The sequence below is a fragment of the Stegodyphus dumicola genome, chromosome 6, assembly GCF_044657685.1.
Source record: "Stegodyphus dumicola isolate Sdum_Otavi_A_Nest chromosome 6, ASM4465768v1".
NCBI classification, from domain to species: Eukaryota; Metazoa; Arthropoda; class Arachnida; order Araneae; family Eresidae; genus Stegodyphus; species Stegodyphus dumicola.
This window is the reverse complement of record NC_140773.1, coordinates 205525468-205547393: the sequence shown is the minus strand read 5'-3', so window position 1 is coordinate 205547393 and position 21926 is coordinate 205525468. Positions and strand designations below refer to the sequence as shown.

General features: G+C 31.4%; 1 protein-coding gene across 1 annotated transcript in view; it reads left to right on the top strand.

Moving 5' to 3' along the window:
* Nucleotides 1-17827: 17827 nt before the first annotated feature.
* The window catches only part of LOC118190018 (uncharacterized), a 39754-nt gene continuing 35655 nt past the window's right edge, over nt 17828-21926 (top strand). The window contains exons 1-2 of the mRNA XM_035360700.2: nt 17828-17890; nt 21330-21422. Coding sequence (XP_035216591.2) covers nt 17882-17890; nt 21330-21422 — 102 coding nt within the window. The 5' untranslated portion in view covers nt 17828-17881. The remainder of the gene's footprint in view (nt 17891-21329; nt 21423-21926) is intronic.

Below are 21926 nucleotides of genomic sequence, written 5' to 3'. Positions count from 1 at the left end.
TACATCAAAATGAATAAAAGAAACCTGCAGAAAGCAGAATTCTTAAAACAAATTAAAAACAGCCAAAAGAAAAAATAATACTTTAATTCTTATTCCTGCTCATTTGCTATCCTGTTTATTTCTAAAAATATAACAGTGATGATTATCTTAAGCAAGTTAATAATTTTAACCAAATGAAATTAAATATATAGTGCTACGTGAGAGAAAAGTCAAAAAAGGGCAGATGGTTATAAAAGCAAATAGCGTGAGTCGTATCATGAGAACACTTAAATTGTTTTAAAACATTTTCGTGGCTAATATCTCTTAAACAGTTTGCTCCGAATAACCGTTGTTCCATTTTATAAAGCCAACCAGTCTAAGTCAATCAGTCTAAGACAGTTTTAGTCTCATGACGCCTTTTAGTAATATATCCAAAATATAATTTTTTTTGAGAAAATCTTAAAAACAATTCGTCAGTTTAAAAAATGCTTTTTATGGACCAATACATTAAGAAGGAAACGTTTTCCACATGCAATAAAATGCTTTGAGGCATCGGGAATCGAGATTTTTAGTTACGCATGTTAAATATTAATTTTGAATTAAACTTCATGAAAAATTGATTCTTTATATATCAAAGCAAAACTTTGATTTAGGAGTATTCGTTCAATTGCTTTATATACGAAGACATAAATTTCAAAATTTGCATATAATGAAATTCAATTTTAAAACTAATGTTAAAATACACGTTCTTCTGGAAGTGTTCTAATTATGGGCAATTTGGGAATATATATGTTTAATTTTGTCTATTCTGGTTAGAAGGTTTTACTGTTATAAGATATTTCGTCCGCCTTCTTAGCATGTCTTCGTAGTGTAGTGGTCAGCACGCTCAGCGCGTATTTTAGAGGCCCGTGGTTCGAGTCCTGGTGAAGGCGTTGCTCCGTTTTCATCTTTCTTGCTTCGAAATAACCTAATGTCTTTACAGTGGCGCCCGAATTAAAAGGGTGTTGGGTGATGATTCTCCCCACCCAGGATTTGGCGATTAGGTCCCCTAAAATCCCCAGTCGCCCTTTAAAAAAGGGGAGTATGTAAGATATTTCTCCCGCCTTCTTAGGTATCGGGAATAAAATGCATGCCTTCGTAGTGTAGTGGTCAGCACGCAGGGCGCGTATTCCAGAGGTCATGTTTCGATTCCCGGCATTGCTCATTTTTCCTCTTTGATGCTTCCAAAAAATCCTAATGTCTCTACAGTGTTTAGTGGAATAACGATCGCTATATTTATTTGCACTCCTTTTTTAAAGAAAGGTCTATGAAAAGGGTCTTGAGACAAGTCACACTGGGCAATAAAATTTTGACACGTGAAGAAAATATGTCAATTTAGTTGCGGTATATGAAATTTCCTATCCTTTGAAATTACTTCTAAAGTATGCATAGATAATACAATTGAATATGAATAAATTTTAATTGTATCATTTGTACCTATTTTAAAAACCTTTTTTAAAAGATGTATACGAGCCGATTTCTTTGAAAGTGGTGTAAGTCCACTTTTGGGAAAAAAAAAAAGTTAATAATAACAGTGAATGCAATCTGCTATGGGCTTTTTATCTGTAAACAACTTCCAATAGAATCCTACAAAATTTTAATCATTTTGTAAATTTACGCAATTAATGAAATTACAAGTATAATTACATTGAAAATGGTATAAGTCTGCTTTCCTCAAAGACATAATATTTAGTTATACCACATAATTAGCCCATAATTTTCCTAGAAGTGTTATTAATTTCGTTTTGCATTTTGCGTCGATTGTCACTATAAACGACGAATGACTTTTATTGTCAAAATATTTGAGCCCTGTATTACATTTGAAGAAATTAAATAATAAAGAATCTGCATAAATGTATGTATATTTCTTGCATTGTGATAAAACAACGGTACCTAGAGCAATCCAATTATGAATAACATACGACTCCATCCAGATATGGGTATCTGGGAGCCTAATTTGGAATTGGTTTTATAATCTATTTCATATTTTGTAAAGCATTTAATTTTTTGATTAAGAAACTCAACGATTTCAAAGTGAGCCACGGCAACACTGTACGAAAAAAAAACCGCATTTTTATCTCTACCGGTGGCTGGACTGCGCATAGGAAATTCTTAAGATATGCTCTTTTAAATATTTTGTGATATTGCTATTAAATTGAATTTTATGGTTTAAGTTCGAAGAACATGATGTTGAATAAATAAACGTAACACACAAAACGTTAAAAAAATGTCCCTTTGGGCGTAATATAAAATCCGAAAGCTTTCAGATTTTTTTCTCTACTTCATTTTTGTGTCTGTGACAACACTGGTAATAACATGAAAAGTTTCTCTTCTTCACTGGAATTTTGGTACTTCGCCTGTTTATTGTAGTGCATAAAACTTAGTAATGTATTCTGTTTGTTAACGAATATTCAAAATGGATAATGTCACCTTAGAGCTGAGTAGTGATTCAGGTAGGTATTTATAAAATATTCTTTTATTCTGATACACTTCCTTCTACATTGTAATTAATTTTATTATTATTATTTTACAGAAATCATCCCAATGAATAGAAAAAGAAAAGAATCTTGGAATCAGATTCTGATGAAAATAATACATATTTAAATAAAAATTTCATCAAACATTGGTTTGATTCAATTGAATTCTCATATTTAATATTTCATGAATGAATGATTTTTCACATTTTATTGGCTTTGAAAGTGATGCAAGTCCATTGGAGGTAATCAAAAGTATAAATTAATTTTAACTAATATTTTAAAAACGATACATTACACACTTAAAACATTTTAATATTTAAAAAACATAAAACGACCGCATTAACATACACTAATATTTTTCAAATCTTTCAAATGCAAATTCTTAAATATTTTTATGTAATATAAAATAAACTTACACCTTTTTAAAAGAAAACGGCTCATGTATCATTTTCTATGGCCATCGAAGAAGAAAGATGATTGCAAATGTAATTTTCTGCTGAACTTGGATTAAAAATTGTCCTTCTATGCCCAAGCAGAAACCGCAAGAAATGTAGGAATTCCAGTGGTTTAATAGTGTGTCTTCAATATCAGGAATTTTCTGATGAAAAAGAGTACGAAATTTAACCAGTTATTGATCGAAGATTAACGAGTGAATCCTTTTATGAAAATATAAAACCTGCAATTTCGAAGGCGTACTACATCATATGACTTCATATGACTTCATAAAAACTCTTCGTTATTTTTTATTGCCCTTCGCGTTACACATTTTAAATAAACTTTAAGAAAAATATTATAATTATTCTTATATCCCCATAAATGTTCCACTTATATTTTCTTATACTTACAGGATTTGTAATTTTCAGAGTTTTCCGTTCACACGTGCAGAATGAGTAAATGATGTTGTGAGGAGTTTGAACTATAGTATCGTCATTAAGAACTATAGTTTATTTTGTGTTTAGAATAAAGAAGAAACTGGAAGTGAACTATGAACGCTGAAATAAAAGCCTAAAAAGAATTTAAAGATATTTAAACTTCAAGATATACTCCCCGTTTTAAGAAGTTTTTAACGTTAAGATACACTCTCAGATATGCAGGTTTTTGTTCAGTTGATCTATTTTAATATTCGTTGTTTAATAACAGAGATTACCCTATATTCTCCGTTTCCTGGTCATCCATCCCTTTTCGATCAGGTATTTGAAACTCTACGTCATGCATATAGACAAGAAATCTATTAAAAGTTTGATTCTCATAAACCTGTAGAACATTCTATCAATTTGCTGTCTTGGAAAGCATTACACTTTTGTAACTGTAACCTATTTTTTGTTAAGATTAAATTTTGCTTATTAAATAAAAGGGTTTCAGAATTCCCAATCTGTTTTAAAGATAGAGTATATGGGTTTACCTTTACTTAAAATTTAGCATGCTGAAAACTGAAGAATTATCTTTGCTCAAGACAGGAAGCCTTAAGCTGCGATAAGGATCAAAGCAAGTTCAACAGATCCACAAACAAATCAAACAGGAATCATTCATTACCAGGTATTGGTAAATAAATTCCGAAGATCAGGATATGTCCTAGATAATCATCGTTCAAAGAGTTCATCAGCATCAGAAAGGACTTTTCAAATAATTAGAAAGTTTAGTTATAAAGTTTAGCAGTTTCTGAATTTTGAGAAGCCATAAATTTAAGCAGTTTAGAGAAGCACTTTTTGGAGAATAAAATAAACATGTGTACCTATGTAGGCAGATTATATATAGGGAAGCTTGAATACAGATAGGCACATTTAATGTCGGAGGGAATTTTCGATGCAGTTGGGTTTCAGTATGATGAGACACCACTGCATTTTGATCGTGACGTGTGAATTTATCTCAACTGTGAATTTTCTGAGTATTGCATTGGCAAGGGACTGAGAAGAATGTGGCCTGCACATTCAACAAACCTAGCTTCTTGATTTTATTGCTGAAGACAGATTAGAGCTGTGCAGGATAATAACAAGATTAGATCAAATGAAATTTTGCATTTGAGGTACAGCAAATAAAATTGTACTTCTTAAACTAGAATATGCGCCGCCCCAGTCGGTATAGTAGTTAAGAGAGCCTACTGCGATACCGAACGGTCCAGGTTCAAATTTCGGAGAAGGCATGGCTGTAACTTTCCGTCCTTTCGAAGAAGGTAGCGGTGGCCCACCTATTAGTTGCTTACACAATAAAGTTTTAACCAATAGTGGGCACTCAGCGGATTTAGGCTTGGCCAGAAGTGATGGCCGCTTATGGAGGCATCCAATAGGTGGACCGCCTTTACCTCGTATGAAGGGGGACGGACAGTTACAACTATGCCTTCTCCGAGACTCGAACCCAGAGAAGGCAACTAAGAACGAACACTTTTTGTAACGGAATGCACGATCGCAGTCGGCTCTCCTAACCACTATACCGTTTTGTTGTTTGACTTCTGAATTAGTCACTATACCGTCTGGAAGGCAATTAAACAATAAAGTGGCCACCTATTCCAAAGACCAAGTCTAAGTCGGCTATGCGCCCGCCAATGGAAGGAAAAATACACTAGAATATGTTTTAGATAAATTTAAAGCGTAAGAAAGTTTGCTAGAGCTAGTTGGAAGGAGGATACAATGGGAAATGTGCTAAAAGTATTTAACATAAGTATAGTTTATATGTCTGAATTGTTATTTCTTTACAAAAACCTTTTTTTTTTTCCTGTGAAATAGCTAAAGATTTTTAAACATCTCATATGAATATAGACAATTTACGCTCGCTCGTGCATTCCGTTACAAAAAGTGTTTGTTTAAGTATGTTAATCATATCTTAAAACTTTTCATTTTTTTTTTGAAAATCTATGCCATATTGATATTCATTTGTGATAAAACAAATATATTGGTTTTCACCAAATAAATATAACGTTCTTAGTTAAGAACTGAATTTCAGAATTTTATTAATTCCTAGTTTATATTTATATATATTTTTTCAACTTTTCTTAATATTTAACGGACGGGTCGAATCTACTCTGCCTTTCTGGCTTTCCAGGTATTTTTTAGGAGAATTAAGTGGTTTTAAAGCTTTGTAGTTTTATTAAATCAACACCATTTCTTATAATATTTTAGAATACTTATGAACATGTCTAATATTTTTTACGAGCGTGATATTTTGTACACAGGCTGTTAAAGGAAGTATTGTAATTGCGAAAAGTTTCAGGCAGCATATTTCAACGAAAATATCCATTTTGACCGCTATCGAATGCAATTTAACGATGTTTTTGCGTGATATCTGTACCAGAATCAGAATAATCTGTATTAGAATAAAAGATTCGTTTCCTCCAAAAAAAAAAAAATAAAAAAAAAAAAAAAAAAAAAAATTATAAAACTGCTTTAAAATTAATTCTGAAGAGAATTTTTCGTGGCGTCTGTACGAACGTATGTACGTACGTGCGTGCGTACGTACGTATCTCGCATAACTCAAAAACGAGTAGCCTCAGAACGTTGAAATTTTGTATATAGGACTGCTATAACATGTAGATGTGCACCTCGTATTTTGGTTGCAATCGGCCGCAACAAATATATATAAATACTATATTTATATATATATTCACTCTGTTACTCGGCACAGTGATCTCAGTTTCTTTACTCTTATATGTTTGTAAATTGTACATTTTTTGCTTTAAAAATGATTGAATTATGTTGTTCTTATCTTCCGGTTAAGGTTTTATGCCTTTGTAATTCTGGAAGCAATATTTGTACAATTATCATCAATTTAAAAGCTGTTTAAGTGCGGTTAAGTTTTAAATAATATGGCGGACATATTTGTTTACATTTGAAACAGCAGAATTGTAGATTTGTTGCCAGTCTAGAGAGACTAAGCTTCGCAACAACAAAAATAACGCCTTCATTTATTATTGCGAATTAAATCATGCTTAATCCTTTCTGGAATTTTTTCGAGGAAATAAGTGTTTAAGATTTACTTAATTTTTAATAATTAGTAATTTAATTTTTAATAATTTTTAATACAGATATTTTGAGCTATTATGTATTTTTGTCTTGTCGCGAAGTGAAAACTGAATTAATTGAATGAGAAATACTCAATCGTCTGTGAAAAACTGTTTCTTTTTTGTTTTGTTTGCTTAATTTCTCTTTTACATCGTTCTAGCTTTATTATAGTATTTCAAAAGAACATGTGGCAACGATTAGATAATTCTTTAAATGATATACATTTTGTGCATTCTGAGTTATAATATGAATGAAATATAGTACTGTTAAGTGAACCTAGTGCCAGAGTGTCGCTATGTTAAACAAATAGAGTGAATGTTAAAGAATGCCTTTATTCTATTGTGGTTTATGCGCTGTCGGCGAAGTAGATTTAATTAAATCCAATAAGTTTAAAAGAAATGCAACCGTAATTTCCAAGGCAACAAAGCCTTCTGCAGTATCGCAAGAAGTGTTTAACCCATTGCTCTTGAACAGTTTTCGAATGTCTAAAGAGGCTACAAATCGACGTTTTGACAACTCGCTTTCTAAATGCCCAAACGCGTAAAAATACATTGGTGTTAGATAAGGAGATTTAGTAGCGAAGGTTTTGATCCTGATACCAGTTTCTTGTTCCATTTTTTGTAGAAACAATAGACTTGTCACTGCTTTCTTTGCATCGATGCAGTTCTACTGATGATTGATCACACTTTATATAAAAAGAAGGCATTTCAAACTTGAAAATTGAGTATAAAATACATTTTTGATAATATGTAGAGTTGATCTTATCATATTTCTCCACTCTCTTTATTTTTAATTTACTGTTAACTGTAAAACCATCAACAATCATAAATCCCTTAGAAAACTTTCTTTGGATTCCTTGAACAAGATTTAAGATTTTTTTTCTGCTCTTTGATGATAATAGGTGGTGGATCTCTTTTTATTGCAGTCATTTAAGAACATCCAAGATTTGTCGTGACAAAATTTTTCCATTTTTATTCGGATAAATGTTTTTTCATAAAGAATTCTGTAGCCCGATTTGCGATATGTCGTGGAGAAAGACGATGCACATTATGTTTTTTCGCCTTTTTAAGATTCAAGTCAGCATCAGTCACTTTGTTTGTAGTTGACACTGAGCATTTTAATGATTTTAAAGGAGCATTTTAATTTAACTGCGCTTGGCGGGTTTTCTTTTAACATGAAAGATCTTACTTTGTAGAGACATTAGGTTTTATTTGAAAGCCGGAGAGATAAAAATTGAGCAACGCCTTCGCCGGGTATCGAATCATGGACCTCTGGAATACGCGCCCAGTGTGCTGACCACAACACTACGAAGGTATGCTAAGAAGGCGGGAGAAATACCTTATAATATAAATTTTGCTATATTCGAAAATTTCGTTTTTTCCTTGGATATGTATTTGGGACAAATTTTCTACTTGAAGCTAAATTTTGACGTTTTTTTCCCTCTGTTATTGACAACATTGCATATCGTAGCTTTAGATATAGAAAAAGCATGAAACCATGACTTTCACATCGTTTTTTTAATACCTGGATACGAATAATTTTCTTCGGAAAGAACACAAACGTCCATTGCTTCTTTAAAAGCGACATTTTGCATGAAAACAAAACTGTCGAGCAGCAGACGATAATTTATACGTTAAAAAATACATATGCAGTTAAAAAAGTTAACGTAGAAGATTTTTTAATAGCAAAACAAAATCGTCCAAAAAATGTACGAAATGCCTTTTTAAAATATTCACCATTGTAAAGCAGAGCCTGACAGAATTGATATATATATATATGTTGTTTTGCTCACAGTTTTATTAGCACTTCCTCTATCGGATAACTTACCTGTTAAATTTCCTCGCAGATTTTTGCAATTTCCGAAGAAAACCATTTCGTGCTTGCCATTTTAAAGGTTGCGAAATTACTTAAAAATACTGCATAAAAAAACAAACCTGTGCAGCAGCACACAGATAGTACTATAGCTAAAGGTACTGAGAAAAAATAACACAATGTGCATAAAATGAAAAACTAACGTAGCGTGCTAAAAATTCAAGCAAATACGTAAATCTGCGTGGCCAGTCCTAGGAAGTCACAATGGAAAAAGGTAAATTTACGTGACCCGTGCTTTGTGTTAATACATTTGTATTTATATTTTATTTCTCGTGCACGAGATTACAAAATAAAATAAAAATAATAGAAAATTAAAATAAAAAAAATCTGACCGCATTCAGATTTTATATTACGCCCAAAGGAGCCTTTTTAACGTTTTGTTCGTTACCTTTACTTAATAAATATCACGTTCTTCGCCTTTAAACCACAAAATTCAATTCAACAGCAGTATCACAAAATATTTAAAAAGAACATATCTTTAGAATTTCCGATACGCAGTCTCGCATACCGGAGATAAAAATGTTTTTTCCTCCTACAGTGTTGCCATTACTCGTTTTGAAATCGTTGAGTTTGTTAATCAAAAATTCGTTAAAGTTTCACAAAATATGAAACAGATAATAAAATCAATTCCAAATGCCCATATTTCGAGTGAAGGACAGCGCTATTCAAAATTTGATATCTCTAGGTACCATTCCTTTCTCAGAGTGCGAGAAACATATATTCATCCAGATTCTTCATTAATTAATTTCCTTTAATATTATGAAGGGCTGTAATATTTGGTGGCAATAATTTGAAAAGTGAAACGCTGTTTTATAGTGGACGACGCAAAATACCAAAACGAAATAAATATCCCTTGTGGACAAATTGTCCGTTTGGCCTAAAAATAAAATAAACATATGAGAGCTAAAAATGATAGATAAACATTTCTAAGGAATAAAAAATCAAATTTTGAAAACTATGAAAACTGCGCAACTTTATCTGTTAAAGGGACAAAGAAAGGAAATATCTATTATTATAAAAGCAAAATATTTAGAGATATTTTTATTAGATTAAGAAAATATTTAATTGGAGGAACAATAGGAGTTCGCAAAGTATACAATCGTTTTAAATAATGGTCAAAAGATTGACTTTTCTTTAATTGTAATTGAAATTGTTTTTATTATTCATCATCACATACTTCTATTTTGGGAAACTATGAGTTTTCATGTAGTAAAAGTAATTTAGATTTTTGAAATAAGGGGAGGGAGAACACGGCCGTAATTCCTGAGGGCAATCTTCTGAAAACTGTTTCATTCACAAAGAGTTCCAGGCGTCCTTAGCTCAACCAAAGTTACGAAATTGAACTTTTTCTTCTCTGTCTGTCTGCTTGCACATGCATTCAGACCACAAAACCCATAAATAATACATGCGTCATAGTGTATCACTTATAAAAACGCCAAAAGCTAAGTATCTATGTTACTTGGCTTTTTATTTAGCATTTAATAATTTGCACACCTTTCATGGCTGAAACGTTGACTGAATGTATTATGTAGTCACATATGATTTTCATTTTATAATACTTTCATTATCGTGCAGAAAAAAGTAAACAATGTTGCAATCGTAATCGAGCAAGAGAATTGTAGCCGTTTCAATATCTTTGCAAAACCCCTAAAACTTTTGCTAGATATTGCATTTTTTTTATATTGTTAAATAAAAAGAATTATTAGCGCAGAAGGCCTATTAGTTTCGAAACGGTATTTTGCGTTGTTTCACTATAAATGTGCGTTTCACTTTTCAGATTGTTGCCACCAACGCCTGTTTTGTTTTGTTAGGGCGTAGCCCTTTCCACCTTGCAAAACAAAGTTTGCCCTATGACCCTATACGGGCTACGCCTGTGTTATATTTAAAGAAATTAAATAATGAAGAATCTGCATGAATGTATGTATGTTTTTCTGCCTGTGGAAAAGCAACCTAGAGACATCAAATTTTGTATAACGTACTCCTCCACTCGCATATGGGCACCTGGAAGCCCAAATTTGCAATTTGTTTTATTATCTATTTCATATTTTTTCAAACATTAAAGTATTTTTAATTAACAAACTCAAAGATTTCAAAGCGAGCAATGGCAACACTGTACGAAAAAAAAGGTTTTACCTCCAGCTCGCGAGACTGTGTATCGGAAATTCTAAAGATATGCTCGTTCTAAATACTTTGCGATATTGCTGTTAAATTGAATTTTATGGTGTAAATGCGAAGAACGTGATATTTAATAAATAAAGGTAACACATAAAACGCTAAAAAACGCCTCTTTGTTCGTAATATAAAATCTGAAAGTTTTCAGACTCCCTCCCCGTTTTCATGCAGTTATAATAAAATAGAAAAAAAATGTATTTTTTATTTCTTTTTTTATATAAAACGGTTGGTATTTAGTATTTCAGATCATATTCCTCGGTTTTTCACATAATGCACTTTACCTTGAAGAAAAAATACCGGACTGCAGAATGATAAATTATTTCTTTTCTTGTGATCACTATCTGGGTTGTTTTGATGTGTCTTGTAGTTGCAAGTGACTTGTGGGTCACATTAATGAGAGAATATGGCAGCTTCAGGTCACACGAAGAATCTAATAACAAAGAGCAGAGGCCTATTATTCACCTGTAAGCACGGATTATCACCGTCGCCTGTTAAGTTAAAAAAGCGGCATTATTCAAAAGTTAAACATATTGTTACATTAAGCACATTAGATCTAGTTTTTGTGCAAAATGTCTTCAGATGCAAGAAGGCCCTGTAAGTAATATCCGATAAATCAAAATGAAGTAAACATGTGATACTGTGGGTTATTTACCGTCATCCATGCGATGACTATCAAATAAATGTATTCACCGAAATGTTAGAACACAAACGAAAGACCGTAAGTTACGTTAATGTTTTCTGACTACAAGACTATTCAGCATTAATGAAAATCTGTAACTGTGAGGTGTAAACGTATTGAAAAGAAATTCTGCTCCACATAAAGGAGCATGAGAGGATCGCATTAGATTAGCTTATTACAAGGACATGCATATATTACCTACTATATATGGAAAGGGATGGTTCCATATTAGATGTTCCATGAAGAGAGATTGACCTGAATACGTATTAGAAGTATGACAAAGCACAAAAAACTTATGCAACAACCTTTTCAACCACCCTGAAGGCAGCGTGGAACGAATGGAGTGTTCGCAGTTTTATCCCCATGAACTCCATGTTTAGTCTTTATAGAATGAAATTCGGCTTGATTAACAGTACAATGAAGACAATGAAATTCGTCTTAAGTAGATAAGGAAAGGTTACTTAATCATTTTACATATATCGGAGCTCGAATCGGAGATTTCAATTAACACTTGTCATTTAAACTTCCACTCTATGAACTGTTAGATATTAGTTTGTTTTATATTTTTAATGGAAACACAGGATTCTCTAAAGTTTTGCTTGCCTCTGAATGATTCACTAGTGCTAGGAAGCAATTAAGCTATCTAGAACATTCAAGCAATATTTAAAAAAACAATATTTTTAAAAACTTCACTTCAGTTTTATTTATTTCATCCCATTTACTGTTAATTGTTTGTATTGAAACTGAATAAATTTGAAATTGCGCATTTCACGAGATTTCATATGCTATATTTTTAAATTTTACTGCAACATTTTAAGGCGTGTAGATGTCAGGCAATACACTTTCAACAACAAAATTTAATTTTCTATTTTCCTATCATAAACTTCTACTGTAGTACGTACTGTGCTTTATTAAAAGCGACCGAAACATAGAGTAAACGGAATTTTTGAAATGCATGGTGGCAGCCATGAGCAGATGGCAGTACTGCGGGACAGTGACCTTGAGCAGGTAAACAGTCCACCATTTTAGTAATCATGGATTAGTGGAACGAGCAGCAGACACAAATCCTAATTATTCACTAATCACGCAAATTCTAAGGACGTTCCTGAGCGTCCTTTACACGCTAGTAAGGTGACAGTATATTGAGCTGTTTCATTACATGGGATCATCGGACCTTACTTTTTGAAAATGAACAGGGGATCACAGTAACTGTCAACGCGGATCGTTACGCGGGGACGTTACAATCTTTCGTTACACCTGTATTGAACAATTTTCCACACATTTTAAGAAACGTGGTTTCAACAGGATGGAGCCACATTACACACTGCACGGCAATGAATGAAGGCTCTGCGAGGATTGTTTGGTATCCGTGTGATCTCAAGATTCGGTAACGTTCCCTGGCCTCCTAGATCGCCAGATTTGTCCGTTTGTGACCTTTTTCTTGTGGGGTTGTCTCAAGAGTAAAGTGTACACGACTCGACCAAAAACCCTGAATGAGTTTAAACGAAAATTCAGGATGAAATCCCAGCTGAGATGTTGAAGCAGCCAATGAGGAATCTCAACAGCGGATTTCAAAAATGCAATCGTATAGGAGGATGCCATCTAAAAGACGTCTAATTTTTAAAAAATGATAAATTCCATTAATGTTTATTAAATGGCAATTCCATTAATGTATTTAAATGGCATTTAAGGTTTCAATTACAACGAATAAAATGTTTTCTTCCATCATTTTTGGCATTATTGGATTGTTAAAAAAGTTCCTTTTTTTTTTTTTTTTTTTGTGCCACCCTGTATTATTGAAAGTTTTTTATTCGGTCATCGATCTGATTTAAAAAATCTTTACCACAGGAATTTAAATGAATTATATTCCTTATCTCCATTATTATTCATGCTTTTTATACTGAGCTTCATGTAAACTTGAAAATTCAGCTGATCGGAACTTTAACACACATACATTGCATACTTAGTAAGAATTTCTTAAATTTAACACAGATATATTACACATTTAGCAAGAATTGCATAAGTTATTGTTTTCTATATTTCTACATTCATATTTAAAAACGTTATACGACTTCGAATTTAATAGAAAAAAAAAAGCTATTCAAGAACATCTTCCTTATGAACAACATCAATCTGATGATATATGCTTATATTTTACAAGAATAAATTTCATTTAAGGCAACAACATTTCTAATAAGGGGGGGGGGTGTTAATAAGCGCAACTCGTTCATACGATATGAATTCAATTATTCACAAGAGACAAAACTCCTGCAATATGAATGCATTATTTGAATTAAAATTACCGTCTATTTCTGAACTTAAGAAAAGCTGTAATTTTAATAAATTGTAACATATTTATTTATCAAGCTAGAATACCTTAACATTCTTTGGACATATTATTAACTGAAGTTTTAAAACTATTTTATTTAAGTATAAACGGCGATGTAGCGTGATTAACAATATAGGGTTTCTCAGTATCAGGGCTACAAACCTATAGAAGGAGTAGCATGCAACCAGACAGCCCAGAATCATGTGGCAATGTAGGAACAGAATGTGCACATGTAAAGTGCACACAGAAAGCACTTGAAATGAGAGGACATCAGAGTAATGAATGCGCGTTTTATACATGTATAAAGTACCAGAGGTCATACAAGATGGTCGAAGTGTCTCCAGATGCTGTAACTCACATCTTCAATTCATGAAATTCCGAATATTTTGGAAGATTCTAGACATGTCTCAGTCTTTCCATGGAGCTAGTGTGATGCAGGTAAGCTATTCGTCATCCAAAAGTAGTGGAAAAACGCACTCCAGAAAGAAATATCATTTAGTTGCTACCAAACAGACCAAAAGTGAACAGGTAAGATCATATGAGGTGATCTTCTACAATGACAGCCCAGACATTTACCGGAAAGTAGATTTGTGATGCATGACTTCGTGTCGCTTGGTTGAGAAGGGAGAGTAGGGATTACAGCTTGGTTGAGTAGGGAAAAGGAGATTTACAGCCCACTGTCGTACATTTGTAAAATTTTGCAATAATAATTTGCAAATACCTAATACCATTATTTATTATTTATGATGACTCGAGTGGCTGAATTTATTTTCAAGATATAAATAAATGGTGTTACACATTTTCAGTAGAATGCTTATTTTGGTATTACTCGGCTAAATGAGTTTCATTTCAGAAAAATAAGGTATGGTACAATTTGGAATTAACAAAATTGCATGATAATTTACAATCCAGTAATTAATGTGTTAGATTAAGGCATAGTGGAAAACCAGGGGCGTCTACTAGGCGAAAAGTACTTTCTCAAAACAATTTGGAAAGACTTTTAACCTGAAATGGATTTATGTATCCGTTACATAAGGAAGAATACTAAAAACATTGTGTCATTATATTACTATCGATTAAAACTGCTACATCATGAAGCAAATCAAATGTACCTATTTTAAAAACCGAGTTTTAGTTCTACGAGGGCGCTATTGGCCACATGTGGGAACTGATTCGTAGAGTTTGGCGTTAATATTTTTTCTTGCGTCTGACGCACCTGCCCTTTTGCTGAGCCGACAAATGAAAAAATGGCGTCACCACAAGAGAAGGCACAAATTGTTCTCTGTTATGCAGAACACAAATCCATAGTAAAAGTAACAAAAGAATGTTTCAAAGTTTATAAAAGAAATCCACCTTAGGCTAAGAGCACAAAAAATTTCACAAAACGTTTCTCGAAACAGGAAATGTACGGAAAAGATCCGGAGGTGATCGGCGTTGTCATTCTGATTCACGTGTGGAAGATGTTCGACAAGATTTCGTTCGAAGCCCTCGTCAGTCGATCAGGCAGGCAGCTTCTGAATTATCTACGCCACGATCAACTATTCGTGATGTGCTGCATAGAAAACTCAGGATGCATGCATATATAGGTACATTTGATTCGGACACCCTAATTTTATATAATCACTTTACACGGATGAAATGATTAAAAATTTAGAAAATTTTGAGGTACAAAACGTGCAGAAATCAATACTCCGAGCAATTGTGTTTGGAAGTAATACTAGCTGTAGCACCGTCGAATTAAGCTCTGATTGGCATCTGCGGGAATCGTAATTCACTTATATTTATACTAGATATTTTTTTATTTGGTTGCTGTTGTTATCCTGTCAATCTTTTTATAGAAATGGGCCATTGGTCTTTCAGTTGGTAAAAGATCTGGAGAAGGTGCCTTCCAAGACAGGATCTAACACTCTGGGTATTCAATAAATGCAGCGTGGGAAATATGTGTCTTGCACTGCATTTTTAAAAGGTAGGACGATGGCAGCCCTGAATGATATGGCAAAGCAACGGTTATTAAAACTTCAATAATGTAACGATGGCTGATAAAAGCATCGAATACAACCGCTAGAGGAAACGCTAAATGAGAAATCTAGCAGAAAAGAAAACTTTATGCCATGCGTGTCACTAAACACATTGCTAGAGGCGCTGCTTCATGCACTGCAGCGTCAAGGGAAACCGATGCAATAGTTGCTTTGATGACAGCCTTTAGCACTGTAAAGGGCGTCACACACTGTATGAGGATACTCGGTGCTGTACAGAAAACCAAACAGCTTTACACAGTAGGTGATGTAGCTGTACTATTGTTAACAGCGATGCGGATAAGATGTTAATTCCGGTGACATGTCCGGACACTGATGAGTGAAAGCCGTTGAAATTCCGCACGTCAGGTTATACTGTAGAGAAATTAGATATTTTGAAAGCAGGAAAGAGGAAAAATATGCAATGCCTTCGCCGGGAACTGAACCACGGAACTCTGGAATACGCGCCCAGCGTGCAGACCACCACACCACGAGGGCATGCCAAGAAGGCATGAGAAATACCTTATAATATGATTCTCTTGGATGCACTGATCATGATTTAAAATTTTCGTAACAGTTATTGATCTCGATCAAATCCAGTGTCGGTTGTATGTAGCCCCGAAAGGCTACGGTTCTGCAGCGATAGAATTCTGAGACGCACTGATATCAGTTATTTCTTTTTACATGAAGAAAACGCGACCTTCAACGCAAATGCGATTTGCCAATAAAAAATTTAAATTTAAATCTTTTTTTTTTTTGGTTAATGCCTGGATATCGTAACAATTGCCTGTATTACGCAAATGTTAATCATTTGCATATCGCACTGTGTTCTATCTTTCATGCAATTTACATGTTTGTTGTATGCTCTCTTCATCGAATAGCAGTTTTAGTGACCAGCTGTGTAATTTGGTTTGTTGTCAAATGAGTCAATATCAATCAATTTCTATGAGAAAATGCTCGCATTCTACAGCTATAATACCTCGTTGCTGACATGATAGCAGAAAAATGAACAGAAGTAAAAATATTAGTAGAAAATGCTAGGTGTATAGACTGCAAACACGATTCTTGATATATCTTTAAGAAATACACTTCCCTGCAATATATAAATACTATCATGACCTAATATATTCTATTAGCTTAATGTATGAGAAGGTTTGATACTTTTCACAGAATATATTAAGCTGATAGAAAACGAAACGAAAATTTGTATTTTTGGCAGCACACTTTTCTAAGGATTATATTTTTTTAGTTAGAATGTTTTTAGAATTTGTTTAACAGCAATTTGGGTATAAATGAGAAATTACCTATTAGAATCTGTTTTAGAATATTATTCTTAGAATAATCCTCTTAGAATATAGTTCCATATTCTAGTTTTCATTTATTTTACATGAATTATGTAATATTTAGTTTTATCTACAAAGAAAATCTCCCAAATTTAAAACTGAGACTACGTTAAAAATAATTTAAATGTTCATCGTTCCTGCATTGTAGTGGACTCTAGAATTTGATTAAGTGCCAATACTTCATTACGTATAAAAGTTCAAATGAAAAATGATGACAAAGGAATCACTTCATATACTCTGAAGTTTTACGGTTGACTCAAATATATCTGATAACTATTTGTAATCATTACATAACAGTGAACCTGCCTTGTATAAATTTCAATTAATATAAGAAAAAAATTAACCACATTCAAAATTCCACCATTGGGATTTCCTCAACGGAAAGCCATGCCTCTATAATACGAGAAAAAGCACTGAGTACACTTTTGTCCTAAATACCATTTTTGATCTTCCGGAAAACGCAATAAAAAATATTATTTAAAAAAATTAAGTCTGAGTTAAAGCACGTTATTTTACATAATTTAAAATTATTTTGACAAATTTTATGATCGACGTGCCGCACAATTTAGCAAAAATTCCGTATCCCTCATCTACATAAAATATAATAATAATTAAAACTTTGTAAAGTATCTTCCTCGCAGTAAGCCACACAGGTTCTCACAGAAGATATCAGATAAGTCCTCTTTTTTAACTCATCTTCATCCCTGAATAATGAAAATCACGTAGTAATTTGCCGTTGCTTGAAGATCTGGATGAAACGAAAGTCCTTGATGACATAAATCTTCTACGAAGAAGACTCGAACTCGAACTGACCACGTGTGAGCCTTGAATGTTAACTCGGGGAAAAAAAAAAAAAAAAAAAAAAAAGAATAAATCAACCTGGGGCTATAAGACTTCCCTACTAAGCTTATAAAAGGGGAAAGTATGGTTGCTCATCTTCACCTGTTAGAGGTTTAAGACAGGAAGAAGTTCAACAACGGAGACATGATTATCGTGAGTACTTTTCAATTATTGACCTTCGCTCACTCTCGTCTTTTAAAGTGGGCGTTGCATTTACTGATACAGATTACGTAATTTCCGAAGAGTAATTATGATAATGTATTGGAGGCATTTCATTCTATATAACAGGCGACAATCAATCAAACACTATTTTCAAAACTTGCTGACAATCAATACAAGCATTTTAGAATTATGATGATGATGTTGGGTGATGATTAATAACATTAATAACTTTAAAAATTTATTTTAAAGGGAAATGATTTGTATGTATTCGTGTATACATGTATATATGTATGTACGTATGTACATATACACATACATACAAATACATCATACATGAATTTCTGAATCCAGAAAAAGAGTACCCAAAAAACGTATACTCAGATTAGTTTTTTTAGCCCAACAGGGCTATTAGTCTGAAAACACGATTTTGCGTTGTTTCATTTTTCATTCGAGTCTCGCCATTCAGAAAAATATAAGATATATTTCTTTCATATTTAATCTGTCTACTATTAATTAACAAAATACCTATCATTTGAAAACAATAGATACAGTAATAATAAATATCAGTTTATTTTTTAATCGGACTTATTTAAATAAAATACATTTAATTTATGATATATCAAATAAAAAATAATTAAATAGTTTCATAGAATCACATTACATATTTTTCACTTTTTAAATATACAGAAGATATATAACGTTCTCTTAATCCAAATGCATATTTATCTAAACATCTTATAAAATGTTTCCATCCATAACACCTGGGCCATGTCTATTGATAACAGATAAACCATATTAAACTTCATAAACCACTGATAAACCATATTAAACTTTATAAACCTCTGATAAACCATATTAAACTTTAAAAAGCCATTTCGGGCCGTCCTTAACATCTGAAATCTTTCATATTTTCTTTTTCTCATTTTGTTATTAATCAATTAAGTTTTGCTACTGGATTATAAACTACAGTTTATTTGTGAGCCTATCTGCTAACTAATAATTTTTTTTATCTTTAAATAAAGTGATGCTACACATCTTTAACACAGTTCGAATAAATTTGTAATATGAAGTTATTTCATCATTATATCTTCATAATTTCTTAATAACTTGTTTTTTTTTCGAAAACTTGTCAATTTAATACTTTCAATGAATATTTTGTTCCCATAAGTTATTCAAAGAAAATTTTTAGCTAATTTTTTAAACTTTCATTTTATATTGTCAAATGTTAGAATTTTACTTAACCTTGTTAAAACTTTTGAATTCATAAATATTGTTATTTCAATCTAATCAATATCAAGGTTATTGGTTAAAATGAAACAAAATCAAAGAATATTTGTATTGATATTTTTAAAATTTCAAAAAAAAAATTAATTTTTTTCATACATCTTATAAATTACAGCGTTCATAATGTTTATAAAATTTATTCAATAACTATTTATGATGCTAACTATAATGATGATTAAAAGCATCTTTTGATTAAGTAAAAGTTTCATAAAATCATTCAATCTATTATGAAGTAACTTTTTTTTGCTACCTTTTAGTTATCATATTTACATGTATAAATATATTATTACCGTTATAATTTATATAACATGAACTATAATTATTGTGATTAAAAGAATGAGAACTTGTTCATAAAACTACTATGTATTAATAATTTTTTGCAGCCTGTTGTTTTTGAAAGACACACATAATCAAATAAACAGCTCTATCAATGTTTGATTGCATTGTAAATGATGACAGAGTATTTTTAAAATAGTCAACCAAAATTAATTTTTATGTTTGAACAATTTTAAGAGAAAGCGAATTTCAAAGTTGCTGAAAAAATTTTCAGTCATTCAGTTATTAGTCTCGGGACACGATTTTTCCTGATTCACTTTATATGCTATCCTTTGTGAATCGTAATTTCGCTTTTTATTCAAGAGTGTTGCCATTCAGCAAAATGTAATGTAAGATATTTATCTTTCAAAGTTACTGTCTGTTATTGATTAACAAACTAAGCTATTTAAAAGAAACAGATTCTTAAGAATATTATTTTTTAATCTAACTGATATAAATCTAAATGAATTTAAATTATGATATATTTAATTAAAAACATTAAATGCTTTTTAAACAATTACGTTATATTTTGTTTTCATTCTTCAAATGTACAGAAGATGTATAACGTTCATATGTTAGGCTAAATGTATATTCGTCAGGGCTCCTGTAAAATATTTTACTATTACACCTGGGGAGTCTCTACTGATAGTTTCTACTAATAAATCATGATAAACTTTTTTATGTTCTAGTCTTTTGGGAACTGTTAAAATACGAATAACTTTTTTCCTAATAAACTCATCTCTAAGGAAATATGTTTTTGAAATCGCAACATCTATAACTTAAAAAAAATCATACATTTTTTTAAAATTTATTCATCTAATGATTTATTAAAGCTTGAAATGTTTCACACATTGACTTTACACTAAATTTTATTAATGTTTTTAGAACGAGATATTTTTAAAATAACTCTTAAACAAAGTAAATATATAATGAGAGATAACGTATTCTCTCTGAAATATTTTAAAGAGTTTTTAAAAGTATCCTACTATAAAAATAAAATGTATTTCAGGATTATGTCAAAAAATAAATAAATAAATAAATAAAATAAAATAAAATAAAATAAACAAAAATAGAGCATTGTTAAGTTTTCATCAAATCTCAAACGCGCGTATATTACTATTTGTTCGAATATCTTAGTATTTCTAAATTTTTATTAGTTCCTTGGTAAATAAAAATTATACAACGTTGTTTTAAACAAATTATTTTAAAGTTTTTGTATCATTATTTAGTAATTATTTAATAATAAGTTGTAAAAAAGAATGAGAACTTTTTGCATTGAAATTTTCACATTGCCGACAGTTTTATTCATATGTATACAACATAACTATACTGAATACATGAATTTATTAGGAAGCACCTTACGATTAAGGATTATTATTGCTCATAGAATTTCCAATATTCTTGAAGTATGATTTAATCTTTGAAATTAAAACATTTAACATATTTCAAGTTCTCTCAAGGTATAATATAATGTCATTTTTAAATGATAAATTAAAAAAAAAAAAGAAAAAAAAAAAAGAAAAGAAAAAGAAGGAGAAATTCTAATTTAGTGTTGCATCGCGTGCTTTTTTCATAGATTTTTAAAATAGAAAATAGTTTTTTATTTCATTTCTTAGATTGTTTATATATAGTATTTCTTACATGTCGAGTTAGAATTATAAATTGCAAATAAAAGACTAAGTAATTTGAAATGTTTTAGAACATTCTAGAGAACAGTAATATCATCAGATTTGAAATTATGTGTTAATAATTCATAAATTAAAACAAAAGACATTATTCTTGTGTAACATTTTGAAATTTAGATACTAAATAACTATCTTTTTGGTTTCAGCTAACGGGTCTACTGACCCTTCTGGTGTTTACAATTGTAGAAGGGGACGGCATTAAAGGAGGTGTTAAAACAGTACAAGAAAAAGTAACGCAGGTAATTGCCATATCTTTTATTTCTTAAGAATCTTGAGTAAGTCCTGATATTTAAATCTTATTTTTCTTATAATGTATTTAAAGGATCAGTCATCGTAAACTTCCAGAACATAGAGCTATGATTTAAAGACTATTTCGAATTCGAATTATTTCAGGTTCAATTTAAGTTTTCAGATTTATTGTTAGTTGAAGTAAGAAATTATTTAAAAAAGATGAACATTATCTTTTACTTTTTACGATTATTGTGGGAGTTCTTATTTGTAAATCTTCTTATTATTCTTATCTTGTATTTAAAGGCTCAGTACAAAAACTGCCAGAATATATAGCCATGATTTAAAGAATATTTCAAAATCGAATAATTTCAGGTTCAATTTAAGTTTTCAAGCTCATTGTTAGATCAAGTTAGAAATTATTTAAAAAAGTTGAACAATGCTTTTACTTTTAATGATTATTGAGTTCTTATTTTTAAGTCTTCTTATTATTCTTATCTTGTACTTAATGGTCA